The 21,695-nt window shown below is 41.3% G+C and overlaps 1 protein-coding gene across 2 annotated transcripts in view; it reads right to left on the reverse strand.

Moving 5' to 3' along the window:
* LOC122560705 (3-phosphoinositide-dependent protein kinase 1-like) overlaps nt 1–21,695 on the reverse strand; it is an 80,702-nt gene that overhangs the window by 13,540 nt on the left and 45,467 nt on the right. For both annotated transcript variants that reach the window (XM_043711644.1, XM_043711645.1), the window contains exons 3-9: nt 16,695–16,737; nt 15,367–15,504; nt 14,994–15,138; nt 10,156–10,253; nt 9,664–9,739; nt 4,789–4,857; nt 3,760–3,856 (exon numbers count right to left, since the gene is read on the reverse strand). In XM_043711644.1, the coding sequence (XP_043567579.1) occupies nt 3,760–3,856; nt 4,789–4,857; nt 9,664–9,739; nt 10,156–10,253; nt 14,994–15,138; nt 15,367–15,504; nt 16,695–16,737 (666 nt within the window). The remainder of the gene's footprint in view (nt 1–3,759; nt 3,857–4,788; nt 4,858–9,663; nt 9,740–10,155; nt 10,254–14,993; nt 15,139–15,366; nt 15,505–16,694; nt 16,738–21,695) is intronic.

Raw genomic sequence — 21,695 nt, forward strand, 5'->3', positions numbered from 1 at the left:
AACCATGTCCTACAGACAGCTTGAGCACTCTGGTGGGTAAGGACAGCAACATGCAAGGCAAGAAACCATAAAAACTCCCTTGTTCTTTGAATAGATCTAAAGAAAATTTTACAATCAGCTGGAAAGGTAATCTGAAAAACAGCCTACCACAGCATACACTGATGTGCTCATATCCCTGGACTAAGACTTGAACTCAAGACTGTCCATCTCAGGGAACTGTACTAATGAGAAAAACCATGAAGCAAAAGTCAAACTCAATCTACAGCACATCAAATTTTCAAACCAACAATCGTAGTGAGTTTTTGGCAAGCAGAGCCTGAACTCATACAGTTGTTGGCACTTAGCTAACATCATACTACATTAGAGTCCAGTCAAAAATAAACAGATCAGACATAAATAATTAGGTTTATGGTCATCTACATGCATAACAAAGGTTAAATAATGCTGACAATGTTTTGCAATATAATCAACAGTAGGAACAAGGGAATGGCATGCACAGATTTAAAATTATAACACTGGGCCTCAAATGGTCAAAATGCAGAGGGTTATTTCAGAACCACAGAAAAAGTGCAGCACAGAAAGAAGCCATTCAACCCACTGTGTTTCCACCAGATGAAGCAACGCCCATTTCCATCACGTGGCTTTGCAGGTTAGTGCTTGAAAGGCAGATCCAGGTTTAGTTTTAAATGAATTGAGGATTACCCAATTCCCAACACCACTACCTGGTGAAAAAGTTGTTCCTCATGTCTCATCTAATCCTTTTACCATCACCTGAAATCTGTGCACTGTGATAAGTGAACTTGCCATTAGGGGAAAAACAGGAATTCCCTGTCCATTCTGTTCCAGTCCCTTATTACTTTGCACATTTCAATTAAGTCACCCTTCAGCCTACATTGTTCGAAGGAAAGAAATCCTAGCCTAACCAGCTGACCATTCACCTTTATCTCAGCAACAGGAAATAATGTTAGATACAAATTGTCACATTGCCTGTATCCCATTGGCTTTGACTTTGCTAATCACTCTGCCACAAAACATTTGGCCAACCTCTCACACTCGTTTTGAAAAATGGGATAATGTTCTCAGACCTCCAATCCTACGGTACCTTACTTGTACTAAGTGAGGATTAGAAAAAGATCCTCAGATCTCTGCTACTGCCTCCCAGGCTTCTTTTAGCAGTCTGGGAGACAATTAAACCTACCCTGGTGATTTGTCCACTTTCAAAAAGTTCAGTCCCCCCAATACTTCCATTCTCATTACGCTTATTCTATCTAGTATTTAATTCTTCCTGTAACTAGAAGATCTGCATCATCCTTCTTCATGGAAACAAGGCAAATCATTCATTTAGAACCCTGGCCACAACGTTTGTATCCACACACAAGTTACTACATTCACCTCCAATAGACCCATATCTTTTCCTCTCATCATCTTGCTCTAATGTACAAAAACATCTTTGGATTGTCCTTAATTTATTCAGCCATTTTTTGGGATCTCTTTCCTCTTCTTTTTAAAACGTGTTTTTACTTTATTATTCTGTACTCCTCGAAGGTTCCTAAACTGTTACTTTTTGAGACCGTGGGGCGTCACGGTGGCTCAGTGGTTAGCACTGCTGCCTCACAGCGCCAGGGACCTGCGTTCGATCCCAGCCTTGGGTGACTGTCTGTGTGGAGTTTGCACATTCTCCCAGTGTCTGCGTGGGTTTCCTCCAGGTGCTCTGGTTTCCTCCCACAGTCCAAAGACATGCAGGTCAGGTGAATTGGCCATGCTACATTGCCCATTGTGTTAGGTGCATTAGTCAGAGGGAAATGGGTCTGGGTGGGTTACTCTTCAAGGGGTCAGTGTGGACTTGTTGTGCCAAATGGCCTTTTTCCACACTGTAGGGAATCTAATCTAATCATAAACTCAATTTTTCCGCTTTATCATACCCAAAATACTTCTGTATAACTAGGGTCTCTAGATTTTCCAGTACCCTTTTTCTTTGAGGGGACATGTGTACACTATGTAGAATGTTGCTTTTGAACATCTCCCACTGATTTACCAAAAACTCTCTTTCAAACAGTTGTACCCAGTCTACTTTTGCCAAATCATCTTTCAGCTTTGTCAAGTTTGCCTTCGTACTTTTACACAAGTTATCTGTCCTCTTCCACAATGGTGCTAAAAATAACTGAATTATGATCATTTTCTCCAAAATGATCACCTGCTGCTTTTTCATTCACCTGCTTAACTTCATTCCTAAGATAATGTAGAATTGGATACTTTCTTGTTGGGCTTGATACATGTTGACTGAAGTTCACTTGAATTTAGTTCAAGAAATTTGTACCATGTTTGCCTTTCACACTGTATTTCAACTATTCTTTTCCTATTGTTAATACATTCAAAGTTATCTACATATTTGCTCCTCTAAACTCTCCCACTATTTGAGGTCTATAGTATATAGCTGGCAATACAGCTTGCCCCTTTTGTTCCTGAGCTCAACACATATGCCTCATTTGATAATTAATTTAGTATATCATCCCTCCTCATAGTTGCAAATGATTCTTTAGCCAATTATGCTATTTCCTACTTTTTAAAAATTTCCTTTGCTATCTTGCCTGATAATTCTATAATCATGGATGATGAACTGCGATCTTTGCACCTCAAACTCAAATTTTATTATAACAAAGGAATATGGAGGCACAAGTCAATCTGTGCTCTGAGCTCATTGGCTTTATAAGCTATACTCTATGTTTACATATATATTTTTAAATACTGCTAAATTTATGCGCTGAACAATTTTTAAACCCCATTGACTAAATTTCAACCTCCTATTCACCGCTCTGAATTTATCCACAAATTTCCATTGTCCTGTCAATGTAGCTCAAACATTCCGCAACAGAACGAGCAAATTTCTCTGAAAGGATATTTATTCCACCCCTGTTCAGATGTAGATCACCCTGCCTATAGATGCCTAACGTCTTTCCAAATCTGATGCCCATCCTCCTACACCAGCTTTCCAGTCATGTTTTACTTGCTCAGTTTTCATATTTCTATGTTTGTTACTGGGAGTAATCCTGAGACTACTGCTTTATAGATCCTGCCATGGAATCTCTGATATAGCTTCCTGATATCTCCTTTGAGGACCTCATTTCCATTCCTACTCATCTTGTTCGATTTCTTGGAATCCTGACAGTCACCCATTCCCTCTGACTGCATTCTTCTGATCTACGCTGTAACTAGTTCCATAAACATGCTACCCACTTAGTCCTCTGCCTTATGGATGCACGACAGCAACTCCTGCTGCCACTCAAGTTCCAAAACCCAGAGTGCTCAAGCTTGTACAGTAAACATGTTCATCTTTCCCATGACTGTTTTTTTTTACAAAAAGGCAAAAAGCACCTTGGTTTCAGAAAGGACTCCTTTAAAAAATAATTTCAAAGGGCTATTTGGAATTTTCAATCTCTCCACGAATCATATCATTACATCGGTTATATTCATTGCATAAATTTTGATTATATAGATTCTCAACTATTCAACTGCTGGGAGAGAACATTATAGCTGTTCAAAACACTGAACAGGGAGACTAATCCAATTGTGTCCTTCAGGTTAAGGGGGTTGTGACACCATTACGAAAGCTGACTTTATCATCCTTTCTTTCAACTGTATTTTTAATACTATTGAATTGTGATTTGTTATTCAAATGAGACGTTAGGAGTATAAACTGTTGGAGTTGGTCAGAATTTGGTTGCTGCACTGGTTGAGGAAAAGGGACATTAAATTACTTACCAAAAGTTGCTGCACCAAATCTTTTGCTTTTGGAAAAAACTTTTCTGGGAATTCATATTCTAGCTTAATGATTTTCTGGAATATGAGATATTCATTGCTATAGAGAGAAAAAATAATCACAGAGATTAATAATCGTATCAAGCAGATATCTAGACACCTAAAATATTCACAAGGCTAAGCGAATTTATCAAGTTATAAAGTTCAAGGTACTTAACGCCACTGAATAAAAACATTTAGTAAGCACCAGATTAAAAAAAAATAGTAAATATTGCTACCTGGAAACACATTTGTCTATTAAAATGTATAAGTTTGGTCAACAAAAACACAATGCCCTGGTAAAACACTGGGTCTGGCAGCATCTGCTGAGAGAAAAACAGTCAACATTAAGTCCAGTGACCCTTGTCAAACATTGACTGTTTTTCTCTCAGCAGATGCTGCCAGGAATGGTGTTTCTTCAGCACTCCTTGTTTCAGATTTCTAGCATGCACAGTTGTGCTTATTTTATAAATTTGATCCTTTGTTTTAAATTTAAGCCCATTCCAATCAATCAAGTTAAAACTTAGTGACAAGGCAGCTCACAGGTAGCCAAATATGTTTCATCATAGTACCATGGAAATATTTTTTAATGTGCATCAAGTTGCAACTGCAACTAAGGATGGGGAGGGGGAAAAAAAACAAAAAGAGGGCCAGTTATTGATGCAGTTCCATTTAACACACTAATTGTGCCACATCACTGTTCATCGGGAATGGCACATCATACACTGAGATAAGGAAGGAGGAAGAACTTCATGCCCAAAGCGAAAAGATTAAGTTTTCCAAAAAGTATATTACAGCACCTAAAAGTCTCACACTTAGCAGTTTTATTCAGAGTACCCTCAGTCAAGTTAATAGGAATTAATTTTTAAAAAATCAAACTTGAATGTTGAAACGTTTGAACGCAATAGATCAAATTGCCAGTATAGAAATAACATTGTAGAGCCGAGTTCCCTATTACATTATGCTATTCATCTCATAGGTTTGAGCACTTACCCAGCCCTAAATGGTGGCAATCCAGCTACCAGCTGGTATATAATACAGCCAAGAGCCCAGAGGTCAGAACTGTAGGGGTTAGAAAAATAAACGTCAATCCAGTAGCTGGTCTATTTACCCATCGTTTTACATTTTTACTTCAACAAGTAACAGGTGTAACAGTTGAAGAATGCTATTATGTGAATAAATTGAATGATTGGATTCAAGTCCCAGTCAGAGTAGTGGGCTCATGTTTGTAATTCAATTTAAATAGTTATTTTTAAAAACTTTGTTCACAGGATGTGGATTTCACTGGCTACAGCAGCATTTATTGCTCATCCCTAACTGCCCAGAGGGCACTGGAAAGTCAGAGATGTACAGCACGGAAACAGAACCTTCGGTCCAACTCGTCATGCCAACCAGATATCCCAACCCAATCCAGTTCCACCCGCCAATATCTGGCTCATATCCCTCCAAACCCTTCCTATTCATATACCCATCCAGATGCCTTTTAAATGTCGCAATTGTACTAGCCTCCATGACTTCCTCTGGCAGTTCATTCCATACACGTTCCACCCTCTGCGTGAAAATGTTGCCCCTTAGGTCTCTTTTATATCTTTCCCCTCTCACCGTAAACCTATGCTCTCTAGTTCTGGACTCCCCCAACCCAGGGAAAAGACTTTGTCTATTTATCCTATCCATGTCCCTCATCATTTTATAAGCCTCTATAAGGTCACCCCTCAGCCTCCGATGCTCCAGGGAAAACAACGCCAGCCTATTCAACATCTCCTGATAGCTCAAATCCTCCAGCCCTAGCAATATCCTTGTAAATCTTTTCTGAACCTTTTCAGGTTTCACAACAACTTTCCGATAAGATGGAGACCAGAATAGCACGCAATATTCCAACAGTGGCCTAACCAATATCCTGTACAGCTATAACATGCCCTCTCAACTCCTGTATTCAATACTCTGACCAATAAAGGAAAGCATACCAAACACCTTCTTCACTATCCTATCTACCTGAGACTCCATTTTCAAGGAGCTATGAACCTACACTCCAAGGTCTCTTTGTTCAGCAAAACTCCCTAGGACCTTACCATTAAGTGCATAAATCCAGCTAAGATTTGCTTTCCCAAAATGTAGCACCTCACATTTATGTAAATTAAACTCCATCTGCCGATTCTCAGCCCATTGGCCCATCTCATCAAGATCCCGTTGTTATCTGTGATAACATTCTTCAGTGTCCACTACTCCTCCAATTTTGGTGTTATCTGCAAACTTACTAACTATACCTCTTATGCTCACATCCAATTCATTCAGATAAATAATCAAAAGGAGTGGACCCACCACTGATCCTTGTGGCACTTCACTGGTCACAGGCCTCCAGTCTGAAAAACAATCCTCCACCACCACTCTGTCTTCTACCTCTGAGTCAGTGCTGTAGCCAAATGGCTAGTTCTCCCTGTATTCCATGAGACCTCACCTTGCTAACCAGTTTCCCTTGTCAAACGCCTTACTGAAGTTCATGTGGATCACATCTACCACTCTGCCCTCATCAATCCTCTTTGTTACTTCTTCAAAACATTCATTCAAGATTGTGAGACATGATTTGCCACACACAAAGCCAAGGTTGACTATCCCTAATCAGTCCGTGCCTTTCCAAATACATGTACATCCTGTCCCTCAGGATTCCCTCCAACAACATGCCCATCACCGATGTCAGGCTCACTGGTCTATAGTTCCCTGGCTTGTCCTTACCATCTTTCTTAAACAGTGGCACCATGTTAGCCAACCTCCAGTCTTCTGGCACCTCATCTGTGACTATCGATGATACAAATAACTCAGCAAAAGACCCAGCAATCACTTCCCTGGCTTCCCACAGAGTTGTCGGGTACACCTGATCAGGTCCTGGGGATTTATCCACTTTTATGCATGTCAAGACATCCAGCACTTCCTCCTCTGTAATATGGACATTTTTCAAGATGTCACCATCTATTTCCCAACATGCTATGTCTTCCATGTCCTTTTCCACAGTAAATAATATTGCAAAATACTCTTTTAGTACCTCCCCATCTCCTGTGGCTGCACACAAAGGTCGCCTTGCTAGTGTTTGAGGGGCCTTGTTCTCTCCCTCGTTACCCTTTTGTCCTTAACGTATTTGCAAAAACCCTTTGGATTCTCCTTAACTCTATTTGCCAAAGCTATCTCATATCAACTTTTTGCCCTCCTGATTTCTATCCTACTGCCTTTATACTCTTCTAAGGAGTCACTAGATCTATCCTGTCCATACCTAACATATGCTTCCTTCTTTTTCTTAATCAAACCCGCACTTTCTTTAGTCATCCAGCATTCCTTATACCTACCTTTCCTTTCACCCTAACAGGAATATACGTTCTCTGGACTCTATCTCATTTCTGAAGGCTTCCCATTTTCCAGCTGTCCCTTTACCTGCAAACATCTGCCCCCAGTCAGCTTTTGAAAGTTCTTGCCTAATACCATCAAAATTGACCTTCCTCCAATTTAGAACTTTGACTTTTAGATCTGGTCTATCCTTTTCCATCACTATTTTAAAACTAATAGAATTAATAGAATTATGGTTGCTGGCCCCAAAGTGCTCCCCCACTGACACCTCAGTCACCTGCCCTGCCTTATTTCCCAAGAGTAGGTCAAGTTTTGCACCTTCTCTAGCAGGCACATTCACATACTGAATCAGAAGATTTTATTATACACACAGTTAACAAATTCCTCTCTATCTAAACCCGTAACACTATGGCAGTTCCAGTCTATGTTTGGAAAGTTAAAATCCTCTACCATAACCACCCTATTATTCTTACAGATCATCGAGATCTCCTTACAAGTTTGTTTCTCAATTACCCTCTGACTACTAGGGTGTCTATAATACAACCAATAAGGTGATCATCCTTTTCTTATTTCTCAGTTCTACTCAAATAACGTCCCTGGATGTATTTCCAAGAATATTCTCCCTCAGTACAGCTGTAGTGCTACCCCTTATCAAAAATGCCACTCCCCCTCCTCTCTTGCCTCCCTTTCTATCCTTCCTGTCGCATTTGTATCCTGGAATGTTAAGCTGCCAGTCCTGTCCATCCCGGAGTCATGTTTCTGTAATTGCTATGATATCCCAGTCCCATGTTCCTAACCCGAGTTCATCTACCTTCTCTGTTAGGCCTCATGCATTGAAATAAATGCAGTTTAATTTATTAGTCCGACCTTGTTCTCTGCTTTGTCCCTGCCTGCCCTGACTGTTTGACTTGCCTTTGTTCTCAACTGTACCAGCCTCAGATTGATCTCTTTCCTCACTATCTCCCAAGGTCCCACCCCACCACCTTACTCGGTTAAACCCTGTCTAGCAGGTCTAGCAAATTTCCCTGCCAGTATATTAGTCTGCTTCCAATTTAGGTGCAATCCATCGTTCTTGTACAGGTCACTTCTGCCCCAAAACAGCTTGCAATGATCCAAAAATGTGAATCCTTCTCCCGCACATCATCTCCTCAGCCATGCATTCATCTGTACAATGACCCCCAGCTGGCCCCCCCCTCCCCCTTGAGAACATTCTGTACCCTCTCTGAGGCATTCTTGATCCTGGCACCAGGGAAGCAACACACCATTCTGATTTTTCGCTGCTGACCACAGAAATGTCTGTCTGTATCTCGGACTAGAGAGTCCCCTAACACGATCGATCTCTTGGAACCCGACATACCCCTCATTTTATTAGAGCCAGTTTCAATATCAGAAACTTGGCTGTTCGTGCTACGTTCCCCTCAGAATCCATCACCCGCTACATTTTCCAAAACAGCATACTTGTTTGAAATGGGGATAGCCACAGAAGAATCCTGCACTAACTGCATATCTCTCTTCCCTTTCATGGAGTTAACCCATCTATGTGACTGTATCTGCGACTTTTCCCTCTTCCTCTTTGTGGGCGGCACGGTGGCACAGTGGTTAGCACTGCTGCCTCACAGCGCCAGTCTAATCTAATCTAATCTAATCTAATCTATAACTGCCATCCACCACAAACCCCTTGCTCTTGTAAATTCCTCATTGCCTCTAACTGTCTCTCCAACCGATCCATTCGACCTGTTAGGATTCACAACCAATGGCATTTATTGCAGAAAAAATCGTCAGTATCCCACAGACTCTCTCTAAACTCCCACATCTGACAAGAAGAGCATATTACTCTACTAAAGGCCATTTTGCTTCTTTCAATCTGCAGACCCTATGGGTCTGGAGTCACATGTAGGCCAGGTCAGGTAAGGGTGGCAATTTCCTTTCCTAAAGGACATTACTGAATTTAGATAGGTTTTTCTGACAATTAACACAATGGTTTTGTGTTCATCAGTACACCCTGAATTCCAGAATCTTTACTGAATTCAAATTCTTGCTGTGGCAGGATTTGCAACCAGGTCCACAGAACATGAGATGAGTTTCTGGATTAATAGTTTAGTGATAATACCACTTGGCCATTGCATTGCCCCTTCTGATCCCACCAGCAAGCGTGCAAATCCACTGTTCTCTTTCAGAAAGGAAGTAGAGTGGGAAGTGTCCAGTCTTAGACACCCAGTGACAAAAGTACACATTCACAACAGTTCACTGTCAGAAGGGAGGAACACAAATGCTCCCAATAGCAATAAAGTACTTAACCAATCTCTCCTATTACTGATTTGGGTCCAGATGTGGTGTTTCCAAAGCTGAGATGCTTGGTTGAAGGCCACATACAAATAATACGCTATTAGGGTGCAATACCAAAAAGTAATCAGCAGCTGTAGAAAATCTGTATCCTATGATGTAATTATCACCATAATCCAAGTGTTGTAAGGGAAATTATTGCAAAATTCCAAGCTTATCGAGAAGAATCAGTGACAAGATCTATAACATTACCTTTTACAAGCTGACTTCTCTGTCAGAAGCTCTGGTGAAACATACTGTGCTGTTCCAACAAAAGAATTTGCTCGCGCTGCAATACCAAAACAAGAATGTGAAACATGCTTACAGAACAAACAGCACACTTGTTCACTGCATCCTGTACTCTTACCCCAGTGTTCTAAATTCAAACCGACAACAAATGAAATTAGACAGGCTTAAACAAAAGTAGGAGCACAAATATTACAAAGGCAGTTCCCATTGTCAAAATACTATAAGAGATTTGTACTCATGTAGCACCTCGTCAATTCTCATAGGAACAGATCGACTTCAGAAATATAGTAGTTTACGGAGTTAAGCACAGCACTGAAACTGTGCTGTAGGTCAGTGCAGAGTGCCTGGCGCTAACACTGGGTATGTACTCCCCAGGACTTGTATGGTCATTCTTTTTTTTTGCGTATGAATTTTCCACCCAAAAGGTTGATGGACAGGAAAGGGTTAGTTCTGCACCTTGCGTACTATCTGAAGATAATACTTTTGCTGTTCCAAAATCGGTAATCCGTATGTGCATGTCCTCGCTCAGCAAGATATTCTCTGGTTTAAGGTCCCTGTAATAATTTAAAAACAGGTTAAAGTACAAATAACCAATCGAATATTTACAGCAAAGGACATTGTCATTTGGCCCATCATCTCTCTGAAACAATTTATCTATTGCTGCTTCGAGCCTTCCTTCCCATAGTTCTGCACATTTCCTTTCCAGATAATAATCTAATTTCCTCTTGAATGACTTGTCTTAACTTGCTTCCACTACTCCCCTCAGGTAGTGATTTCAAGATCCTATCTACTCACTGCACAAGAAAGGTTTCAATGCTGCCATAGCTTCTTTAGTCAATGTAGTGGAGGCATTGGCATAGTGGCAATGTCACTGGCCAGTAATTGAGAGGCTCAGGGTTCAAATCACGTAGCAATTTAAATTGAATTAATAAATAAATCTGGAATTAAAATCTAGCTATTTGAATTAAGTGTTGATTGTAATGAAAAATGATTTGGTTCACTGCCATTCAGGGAAGAAATCTGCCATTCTGGTTCATTTAGGTGTGACTGCAGATGACTCAAGTACCACCCGAAACGGTATAGTAAACCACTCAGTTAAAATCTAAAAAGGAACAAAACTGGACAGATCATATCATCAAAGTGAGAATGGCACACTCCGTCCATTCAACCCTGCACTTTCTTTCTCACTAACATCTGGACATTTGCACTATTGGAAGAGCTATCCCACAGCATAGTTTAGCTACAGACAAGTATATAGTTACACCCAAAAATTATACTTTATAGATAACGCCTCAAGCATCACATCACTGGGGTACGTTCCATCAGCAGGACAAACCCACCACAGGTAGCAGTATCTCTGACTAAGCAGTCAAAGAGGGAGTCCTCAACATTAAATCCCCATGAAATCTCATGGCATCAGATCAAACATGGGCAAGGAATTCATCTACTGATTCCCATGTCAACCTCTTCAGCTGATGAATCAGTATCCCTCAATGCTGAATACCAACTGGATGTACTGAGAATGGCAAGGACATAAAAAGGATTCTGGGTAGGAACTTCCAACAGCAGTTCAGTAGAACCACCATCAACAGAACTGAAGTCAACACAATGGAAGCTTGTTAGAATGTGAACGATAAGGTCCAAAAAGTAAGAATGCACTTTAGCTGGGCTGCATAAATGTGAAAACTCTTTTTATTTCCTCATATTTTATCTAAGAAAATGCAGATTTAAATAAAAATTTCCATAACAGCTGTTGGACAGGATCTGCAGTAGGTGGTAAAGGAAGTACCAAGAGGCAAAACTTTACCTACTGCATAAGAATCTGGCTGTGATAGTACTAACAGGAGCAGCGAACGCATGTACTCATGGAAACAAAGTGCAATTTTCACATTGAGTATACCTTCTAGTGTGCTGTGTGGCTGCATCATTCTACTAAATGGTATAGATTTTGAACAGATCTAGCAACTCAAAACTCAGCAATACTGAAACACTGTGGGTCATTTGCAGCTGCAGTATTGTATGCAACCAAACTGTAACCCAGCATATCCTACACACTATCATTTCCATCAAGCTAGGGGATTAAGTCTGGTTTAAAGAAGGGTGTAGAAGACAATATCAAGTTCAGCACCAGGTATACCTAGTCAAGTTTTGGTGAAGCTACAACACAGAACTCATATAGCCAAATGGTGGAAGTAGAAAGGGATAAGGCTAAGTGATTTCACAACTCAGTTTATGACTGGGGCAAGGTATAAGATGTGATCCTTGCCTCAAAATATGCTTCTCTTTCTGGTCTCCTCAGTCTCGGTTAATTCTTGAGGTAATATGACTGGAAATGTTAGCAATTTAACAGATTTGAAACAAATGCAGATGCAGGAAAGGCAGTTTTATTATAGGAGAGGAAAGGAGGGAAGGGTGTGAGAAAGTGTATACACGAGACAAAAAAATTAGAAAGAAACAAAAAGTGATAATGTAAAAGAGACATTAATGACAACATAGATGTTTGATACAAGACAAAAGTTACAATGAGAAAATATGTAAAGAGAGCTTTATTGTTGTTAACAGGAACAGCAGAATTATTATCAACACCTGCTTTCTCTTCAGTGCACTGTGTGAAGGGATTTAGCAGGCTGCCAGCTTTACCAAGCATCCAGTCATCCAACAGTTTAATTCGCTACCTACTACCAACATAGTGAAATATTCCTCAGATTCATACATTGTTCCAATGAACCTCAACAGAAGTTTGAGTAACAGCACTTTATCTTTCAATTAAGCACTTCACAGTCTTCCAGACTCAATATCGAGTTCAACAATTTCAGATTATAACCACTACCTATTCATGCAGTAGCATTTGGAACAAGTTTTGTTTTATAATTGTTTCTTTACTATCATATTTTGCCTTGCACTACCATGACTTACTCTCATTAATTTCTACTGCCTTTCACTGGAAGAGAAAGATGGTTATTTCTTCTCTCCATCTTCTCCCAGCATGATTGCTTAAAGTGTGACACTTTGTTCAGTATGACAAAGGTCACAGAGCTCAGAGTCATAGAGATGTACAGCATGAAAACAGACCCTTCGGTCCAATCTGTCCATGCCGACCAGATATGCAACCCAATCTAGTCCCACCTGTCAGCGCCCAGCCCATATCCCTCCAAATCCTTCCTATTCATATACCCACCCAAATGCCTTTTAAATGTTGTAATTGTACCAGCCTCCACCACTTCCTCTGGCAACTCATTCCATACACGTACCACCCTCAGCGTGAAAACATTGCCCCTCAGGTCTCTCTCATATCTTTCCCCTCTCACCGTAAACCTATGCCCTCTAGTTCTGGACTCCCACACCCCAGGGAAAAGACTTTGTCTATTTATCCTATCCATGCCCCTCATGATTTTGTAAACCCATATAAGGGCACCCCTCAGCCTCCACGCTCCAGGGAAACAGCCCCAGCCTGTTAAGCCTCTCCCTATAACTCAAATCCTCCAACCCTGGCAACATCCTTTAAATCCTTTCTGAATCCTTTCAAGTTTCACAACATCTTTCCGATAGGAAGGAGATCAGAATTGCACGCAATATTCTAACAGTGGCTTAACCAATGTCCTGTACAGCCGCAACAATGACATCCCAACTCCTGTACTGAAAATGTGTTGCTGGAAAAGCGCAGCAGGTCAGGCAGCATCCAAGGAGCAGGAGAATCGACGTTTCGGGCATGAGCCCTTCTTCAGGAGCCATTCCTGAAGAAGGGCTCATGCCCGAAACGTCGATTCTCCTGCTCCTTGGATGCTGCCTGACCTGCTGCGCTTTTCCAGCAACACATTTTCAGCTCTGATCTCCAGCATCCGCAGTCCTCACTTTCTCCTCGAAGATTTTTCATCCCAACTCCTGTACTCAATACTCTGACCAATAAAAGAAAGCATACTAAATGCCTTCTTCACTATCCTATCTACCTGCAACTCCACTTTTAAGGAGCTATGCACCTGTACTCCAAGGTCTCTTTGTTCAGCAACACTACCTAGGACCTTACCATTAAGTGTATAAGACCTGAAAGGTTAAGACTCTCTCTCGCCACAGATGCTTCCTAACCTCAGTATTTCCAGGATATTCTGTTTTTGTTTGTTTTCTAGCATCTGCCAAATTTTGCAGGAACAGGAGTGGCATTTTCAGTGTGTTCCCTCACCATTCTAATAATGCTCACATAACACCCTTCTATCTTTTCAATTCCACGACATATTCTTGTGAAATCCAAAGCAAAATTTCAACTATATCACCATTTGGTCATCTTCCTCCAGATTTACTTTCTCATGCCTGATGTATTAACGTGTTTCAACGTGTTGATGACATTCTTTACTACTTTCCTTATTACCTGTCACTCTATGTCTCCTCCTGGCTTTTCTCACCTTCCTCCCTGCAGTCATCAATTTTCTATTATATTACAAGCTCTGGATTTGTCACATGAATCAGATCCTTAGTTAAATTCTATTACTCACCCAAGAAGCTTCAAAGGAAGAAGCTTCCTTGTTAGTTGTCTTTACCCTGTGACAATGTCTGGTGAGTACCTTATCTATTTTCTCTTTGCATTCTGTCTTTAACTTTCATTGCAACTTATCTTGAGATATTCAAATTCTTTTTGCAGTCAAGTACCTTAATCTTTGACTTTATTCTGCTTGTATGCATGCACATTTTACAATCAAGGTTTGGAACCAAGTTTGCAGTTGAACTGATGCATCAGTATTGAGTGTGGGGTGCTGGAAAAGCACAGCAGGTCAGGCAGCATCTGAGGAGCAGGAGAATTGATGTTTCGGGTATAAGGTCTTCTTAATTATCATCAATCCTGATGAAGGGCTTATGTCTAAACGTCCATCCTCCTGCTCCTCAGATGCTGCCTGACCTGCTGTGCTTTTCCAGCATCATACTCTCATCTCTGATCTCCAGCATCTGCAGTCCTCACTTTCTCCTTGATGCATCAATATACAGAGTTAGTGTGGTGGTACCCAGTTTACAGTGCCATTACAAATATGGAGGTGTAAATTGGGTGTTAGATGCTTTTGTTTGTTTCAGAGATTGACTGCAGACGTCATTGTCTTCCACACTGATGCACCCTCGGGTAGGAATTGCCCAAAAGTGATTAGGCTCAAAGGCTCTTCTGGTCCAAAGCTACCTGTACTAGTTCTACAGCTGTTAACATAGCACAGACTGGCAAGTGGAACAGACCTTTGTGGTCTGAATAGTTTAATTGAAAGCCACCAGAAAACTTATTTTTGTACTAATATGCAAAAATATTAAAAATTCCTCACCTGTGTATGATCCCAATCTCATGTAAGTATTCCAGTGCTGAAACAATTTCAGCAGAATAAAATCGTGTACAGTTCTCATCAAATGAGCCTTGCTTACGAATGTACTTAAGTAGCTCTCCATTTTTAGCATAACTAAGGCCAAAATCTGCATTGAAGTTAAGGAACAAATTGTATGCTAATATGCACAGACTGCAAAGTTGAAAAACATCTTGCAAAGTAATTTTTAAAAATAATTTCTTTGTGTCCTTGTAACTTATTTTATAGAATAATTTAAATTTATACAAGACAGTTCTGTTAAATTCAAGCAACAACTACATGGCTCCCTGTATTTACTTTTAAACAATGATTGGGACGCCACAAAACAAAAGGATACAGAGTTTTTCATCATCCTGAAAAGTGAAGTAGAGTTTTACAAAAAAGGGGTGATCCAGGCGAGACATGATATCCCTTTCTCGAGTAACGTACGGTACCTTATTCTCCTTAATAATATGACGTTTCTCCAGAATTTTAACTGCAAGACAAAGGAATTGCCTCACTGAAACTGTACATGTTAATTGGAAAAAGATCAATCAAGTTTTCTACTTCTGCTGAAAATCAGCAGTACATAACTTTTAAAAACAATAACTGTCAATAGTGCCTGTATACATGCCTTTAAACTCAATTCAATCCAATCTTCTCTTATTATTCTGAAACACATTTTTCCACTGGAATCACAGGACAGGCATAAGGAAAGCCATAGCAATTATTAGTATGTAGATCAAGAAGGCATCCGTCTAGCAATAACTGGTTGGTTCCTTGCCTAACCAACATATGGGCCGGGTGCTGGCTGGTGGGACTAGATAGGGTTGGGATATCTGGTTGGCATGGACATGTTGGAGCGAAGGGTCTGTTTCCATGCTGTACATCTCTATGACTCTATCTGCCAACTCCAGCTGGTCTGTTGTAATCAGAAAGACGTATGGACTTAACTTCCTGTTCAATTTAGACCAATCAGGAACTACAACACGTTAACACATGGCAATCCTTAGCTCTGGCATCTTCCAACCAAATAAAATGGAACAAACAAGTTTCTCATTATACCCCCTCTGTCTCACTGTGTTGACCCAAGGCTTTTCAACCGGTTCACATGTTTCTGGAAACATTGCTGTTAATTAATTGCTATGACTTGGGAACATGGCAGTCTTTCCCACTCTACCTTTAAATTGCTTCTGACTTCAGGGAGGGGTGGATGTGTAGCACACGAGAAAGAACATAAGTATCAGGTGTTTGTTGTGGCAAAGGTCTAGAAGTCAGCAGTGTAGCCAAACCCAATTTTCATCATCCTGTCCCTCAGTGTAATCCCACAACATCTCCATCTAAATGTGTACAAGTCATTCTGCTAAAGTGTGTATTTTGCCAGTGTGAATTGGTTATAACGCGATAGATGAATTGTGGGCATTGTTTGGATAACACAAACTTCCCACTGAATGGGGATAGTGATTTTCTATTAGCGATCTTCTACAGCCCAATTTTCCATAGCGCAGTTTTCCACAGCCCGAAGTCACACAGAAACACAACTGTTGCATTATAGCAAAACAATCTGAACAAGATTTGGGATTTACAGCCAACGTAAGTTGAAAAGCAGTTTTCCCAAGATGATCCCAATTGTGAGACACATGATGGGGTTGACAGCTCAAGCCACCATACAAATTTGTTACTTACTTGCATATTCTTTGCCAGTTGCTTGCTCACGTGCCAACACAACCTGCATTGAAACAAATAAAATAGTTACCACATACAGAAAAATCAGTGCAGAAAATACAGATTCAAGTACTCATTTACATGCTTCAATATCAAAGGCAAGGTTCTTCTCAACAGTAAAGGCTCTGTTTTACTCCTGCTTTTACGTTTACAGTGTCAATCTGACACTGCTGACTTCCTTAACACTTTACTACAGCTTTAATTTAAATTATGACGTGTTTAAATCTGCCGAGTAGAACTTAAACCCACAACGATTCGACTCTGCAACAGAGGGCGGCACGGTGGCACAGTGGTTAGCACTGCTGCCTCACAGCGCCTGAGACCCGGGTTCATTTCCCGCCTCAGGCCACTGACTGTGTGGAGTTTGCATGGGTTCTCCCTGTGTCTGCGTGGGTTTCCTCCAGGTGCTCCGGTTTCTTCCCACAGTCCAAAGATGTGCAGGTCAGGTGAATTGGCCATGTTAAATTGCCCATAGTGTTAGGTAAGGAGTAAATGTAGGGGTATGGGTGGGTTGCGCTTCGGCGGGTTGGTGTGTACTTGTTGGGCCGAAGAGCCTGTTTCCACACTGTAATGTAATCTAATCTAGCACTTGATCTGACATTTGTAGTACCAGTTAATGGCCCCAAAAGCTACGACCACTGCAAAACCTCAGTTGGTTCATTATTAATTCTGCATGGAAGGGGAACCATTATCCTGTGTCCAAGTCCATGTATTGCCGCAATTCTTTAGTCATCCAGTAATGGCTTGTCTGTGTTGCTCACATCCTAAGAATAAAATTAAATTGGAACTTTCTGTAAGTAGGAACACTTATTGAGTAGTCTTAGGTAGGCACAACACCAAATAGGAAGCTTCAGTGTAATAGCCTAGCACAAGACCTGTAAACCCATTCTGATCTTGTGCCATGTAAGGAACGCAAGCATGCCAAAACATGTCCTACAGGAAGAGAGAATGTTAGCATTGAGCATTATGAAGCCCACTCATCTCAACACAAACATAATTTGAAACAGTATAATTTCTGCACACCTGCCATTGTAAGCACTGGTTCATAAATATTCAAATTAAAATATAATTTATATTATTCAACTAACAACTTTGCGGAACCTTTCACTCAATGTTGAAGGCAACACTACCACCATCACTGGGCATATCTTCCCAATGCAGTGCAGATATAGCAGAGATGGTGGCATTGTGATATATATATTTGGAAAAGAGATGCCCTGGGAATTCTCCAAATTGACTCCAGGCACCATGAGCATGGCATCATGTCAAACATGAAGAAAAAAAATCTTGCTATAGCAACTATGCTTCCTCGCTGATAAATCAGTACGTCTCCACATTGAGCACCATTTGGCAGTACTGAGGGTGTCAAGGACACAGGGTGGGTGACCTCAATACACCGAGCTGCTAGAGTTCTGAAGGCCAAAGCTACAAGATTGGTTCTATGACCACATGCCACAAGCCCAACAAGAGACAAAACACACTAGACTTCAACCTCACCAATTTACATCACACAGATGCATCTGTGTTTGACAGTATTGATTTGGGTGACCATCACACTGTTCTTGTGGAGACAATAAGGTTACCCTCCATCGTGTTGTGTGGCACTGTTACCTTGCTAAATACGTGAGACTTTGAATAGATCTATCAAATCAATACTCGGCCTATAGGAGGCACTGCACGCCCCAGCAGAACTATATTTCAACAACGTGCAACCTCTTAGCCGTGGATACCTCCCCACTCAACCATTACCATCAAACAAGGGATCAATACTAGTTCAAAGAAGAGTTTCATAGTAATAGAAGCAGGAAGTGGCCATTCTTGAACATATTTAATTAAACTGCCTCTCCTGCTTCCTTGGGCAGAGAAATCCATAGATTCACTACTCTCTGGGAAAAGCAGTTCCTCCTCATCTCTGCCCTAAATCTACTCCCCCTGATTTTGAGGCCATGTCCCCTTGTCCTAGTCTCACCCACCAGCAGGAACAACTTGCCGACCTCTATCTTATCAATCCCTTTCACAATTTTATATGTTCCTATAAGATGTCCTCTCATTCTTCTAAATTCTACTGAGTACAGTCCCAGATGGCTCAACTTCTCCTCGTGGGATAACCTCCTCATCTCTGTGCAGAATACAGATGGAATGCCAGAAGTAGCACTAGGCAGACCTAAAAATGAAAAGGTCAACCTTCTGATGCAACAAAACAGGACTATTTGTGATATCAAACAGTATGACAGGCTAAACAATCCACAACCAAAAAAATCAGATCTAGGATCTACAGTTCTGCAGCATCCAACCATGAACGGTAGTGGACAACTAAACTAGTTATTGGAGGTGGAGGTGCTACAAATATCGCCATACAAATGATTTTGATTGGGGGGAGGGGGGAGGAAATGTGGAAGACTGCTCTGCAGCACTGATGATCCATCTTGGCTTCCTCTGAAGGTTGCCAGCATCACAAATGCTAATTTTCAAACAAATCAATTTAATCCACATGTGGAAGTCTGCTCTGCAGCACTGATGATCCATCTTGGCTTCCTCTGAAGGTTGCCAGCATCACAAATGCCAATTTTCAAACAAATCAATTTAATCCACGTGACATCAAGAACTGGTTTGAGAGGGTGGATACCGGACGGGCTATGAGGTCTGACACTATTCCAGGCATTTTAATCATAACGACCTGTGCTCCAGAACTTGCCAGGGCCCTACCCAGAACAACTACAGCACTGGTGTCTAACCAACAATGTAGAAAATTGCCCACTCGTGTATGCACAACATGCTGGACAAATCTAACCCAGCCAATTACTGCTCCATCAGTCTACTCTTGATCACCAGTAAAGTGATAGAAGGTATAATCAGGAATGCTATCGAACTAGTAAGGTGGGGAGGATGGGACCCAGGGAGATAGTGAGGAAGGAGATCAATCTGAGACTGGTACAGTTGAGAACAGAAGAGAGTCAAACAAACAGTAAGGGCAAGCAGGCACAAAATAGGACTAATAATTTAAACTGCATTTATTTGAATGCAAGGGGAAGGCAGATGAACTCGGCACAGTTAGGAACATGGGATTGGGATATCATAGCAATTACACAAACATGGCTCAGGGATGGACAGGCCTGGCAGCTTAATGTTCCAGGATACAAATGCTACAGGAAGGAAAGAGGGGGGGTTGGCATTTTTGATAAGGGATAGCATTACAGCTATGCGGAGGGAGGATATTCCTGGAAATACATCCAGGGAAGTTATTTGGTTGGAACTGAGAAATAAGAAAGGGATGATCACCTTATTGGGATTGTATTATAGACCCCCTAATAGTCAGAGGGAAATTGAGAAACAAACTTGCAAGGAGATCTCAGCTATCTGAAGAATAATAGGGTGGTTATGGTAGGGGATTTTAACTTTCCAAACATTGACTGGGACTGCCATAGTGTTAAAGGTTTAGATAGAGAGGAATTTGTAAAGTGTGTACAAGAAAATTTTCTGATTCAGTATGTGGATGTACCTACTAGAGAAGGTGCAAAACTTGACCCAGTCTTGGGAAGTAAGGCAGGGCAGGTGACCGAGGTGTCAGTGGGGGAGCACTTTGGGGCCAGCAACCATAATTCTATTAGATTTAAAATGGAAAAGGAAAGACCAGATCTAAAAGTTGATGTTCTAAATTGGAGATAGGCCAATTTTGACGGTATTAGGCAAGAACTATTGAAAGCTGATTGGGGGCAGATGTTCACAGGTAAAGGGACGGCTGGAAAATGGGAAGCCTTCAGAAATGAGATAATGAGAATCCAGAGAAAGTATATTTCTGTTAGGGTGAAAGGAAGGGCTGGTAAGTATAGGGAATGCTGGATGACTAAAGAAATTGAGGGTTTGATTAAGAAAAAGAAGGAAGCATATGCCAGGTATAGACAGGATAGATTGAGTGAATCCTTAGAACGGTATAAAGTAGGAGTATACTTAAGAGGGAAATCAGGAGGACAGAAAGGGGACATGAAATAGCTTTGGCAAATAGAATTAAGGAGAATCCAAAGGATTTTTACAAATACATTCAGGACAAAAGGGTAACTATGGAGAGAATAGGGCCCCTTAAAGATCGGCAAGGCAGCCTTTATGTGGAGCCATGGAAAATGGGGGAGATACTAAACGAGTATTTTGCATCAGTATTTACGTGGAAAAGGATATGGAAGATCTAGAATATAGGGAACTGGATGGTGACACCTTGCAAACTGTCCATATTACAGAGGAGGAAGTGCTGGATTGTCTTGAAACACGAAGGAGGATACATCCCCAGAACCTGATCAGGTTTTTTTTTAAGATTAGATTACATTACAGTGTGGAAACAGGCCCTTCGGCCCAACAAGTCCACACCGACCCGCCAAAGCGCAAGCCACCCCTTACCTAACACTACGGGCAATTTACGTCTATAAATTCTACGCCAATTCACTTAACCTGCACATCTTTGGATTGTGGGAGGAAACCGGAGCACCCAGAGGATACCCACGCAGACACGGGGAGAACGTGCAAACTCCACACAGTCAGTCGCCTGAGGCGGGAATTGAACCCGGGTCTCCGGCGCTGTGAGGCAGCAGTGCTAACCACTGTGCCACCGTGCTGCCCACGGGCAGAGCGGTAGATGTGATCTATATGGACTTCTGTAAGGCATTCGACAAGGTTCCCCATGGGAGACTGGTTAGCAAGGTTAGATCTCATGGAATACAGGGAGAACTAGCCATTTGGATACAGAACTGGCTCAAAAGTAGAAGACAGAGGGTAGTGTGGAGGGTTGTTTTTGAGGGTGGAGGGTTGTTTTTGAGACTGAAGGCCTGTGACCAGTGGAGTGCCACAAGGGTCGGTGCTGGGTCCTCTACTTCTTGTCATTTACATAAATGACTTGGATGTGAGCATAAGAGGTATAGTTAGTAAGTTTGCAGATGACACCAAAATTGGAGGTGCAGTGGACAGCAAAGAAGG

This window comes from Chiloscyllium plagiosum, chromosome 21 (genome assembly GCF_004010195.1).
Source record: "Chiloscyllium plagiosum isolate BGI_BamShark_2017 chromosome 21, ASM401019v2, whole genome shotgun sequence".
In the NCBI taxonomy this organism is placed as follows: Eukaryota; Metazoa; Chordata; class Chondrichthyes; order Orectolobiformes; family Hemiscylliidae; genus Chiloscyllium; species Chiloscyllium plagiosum.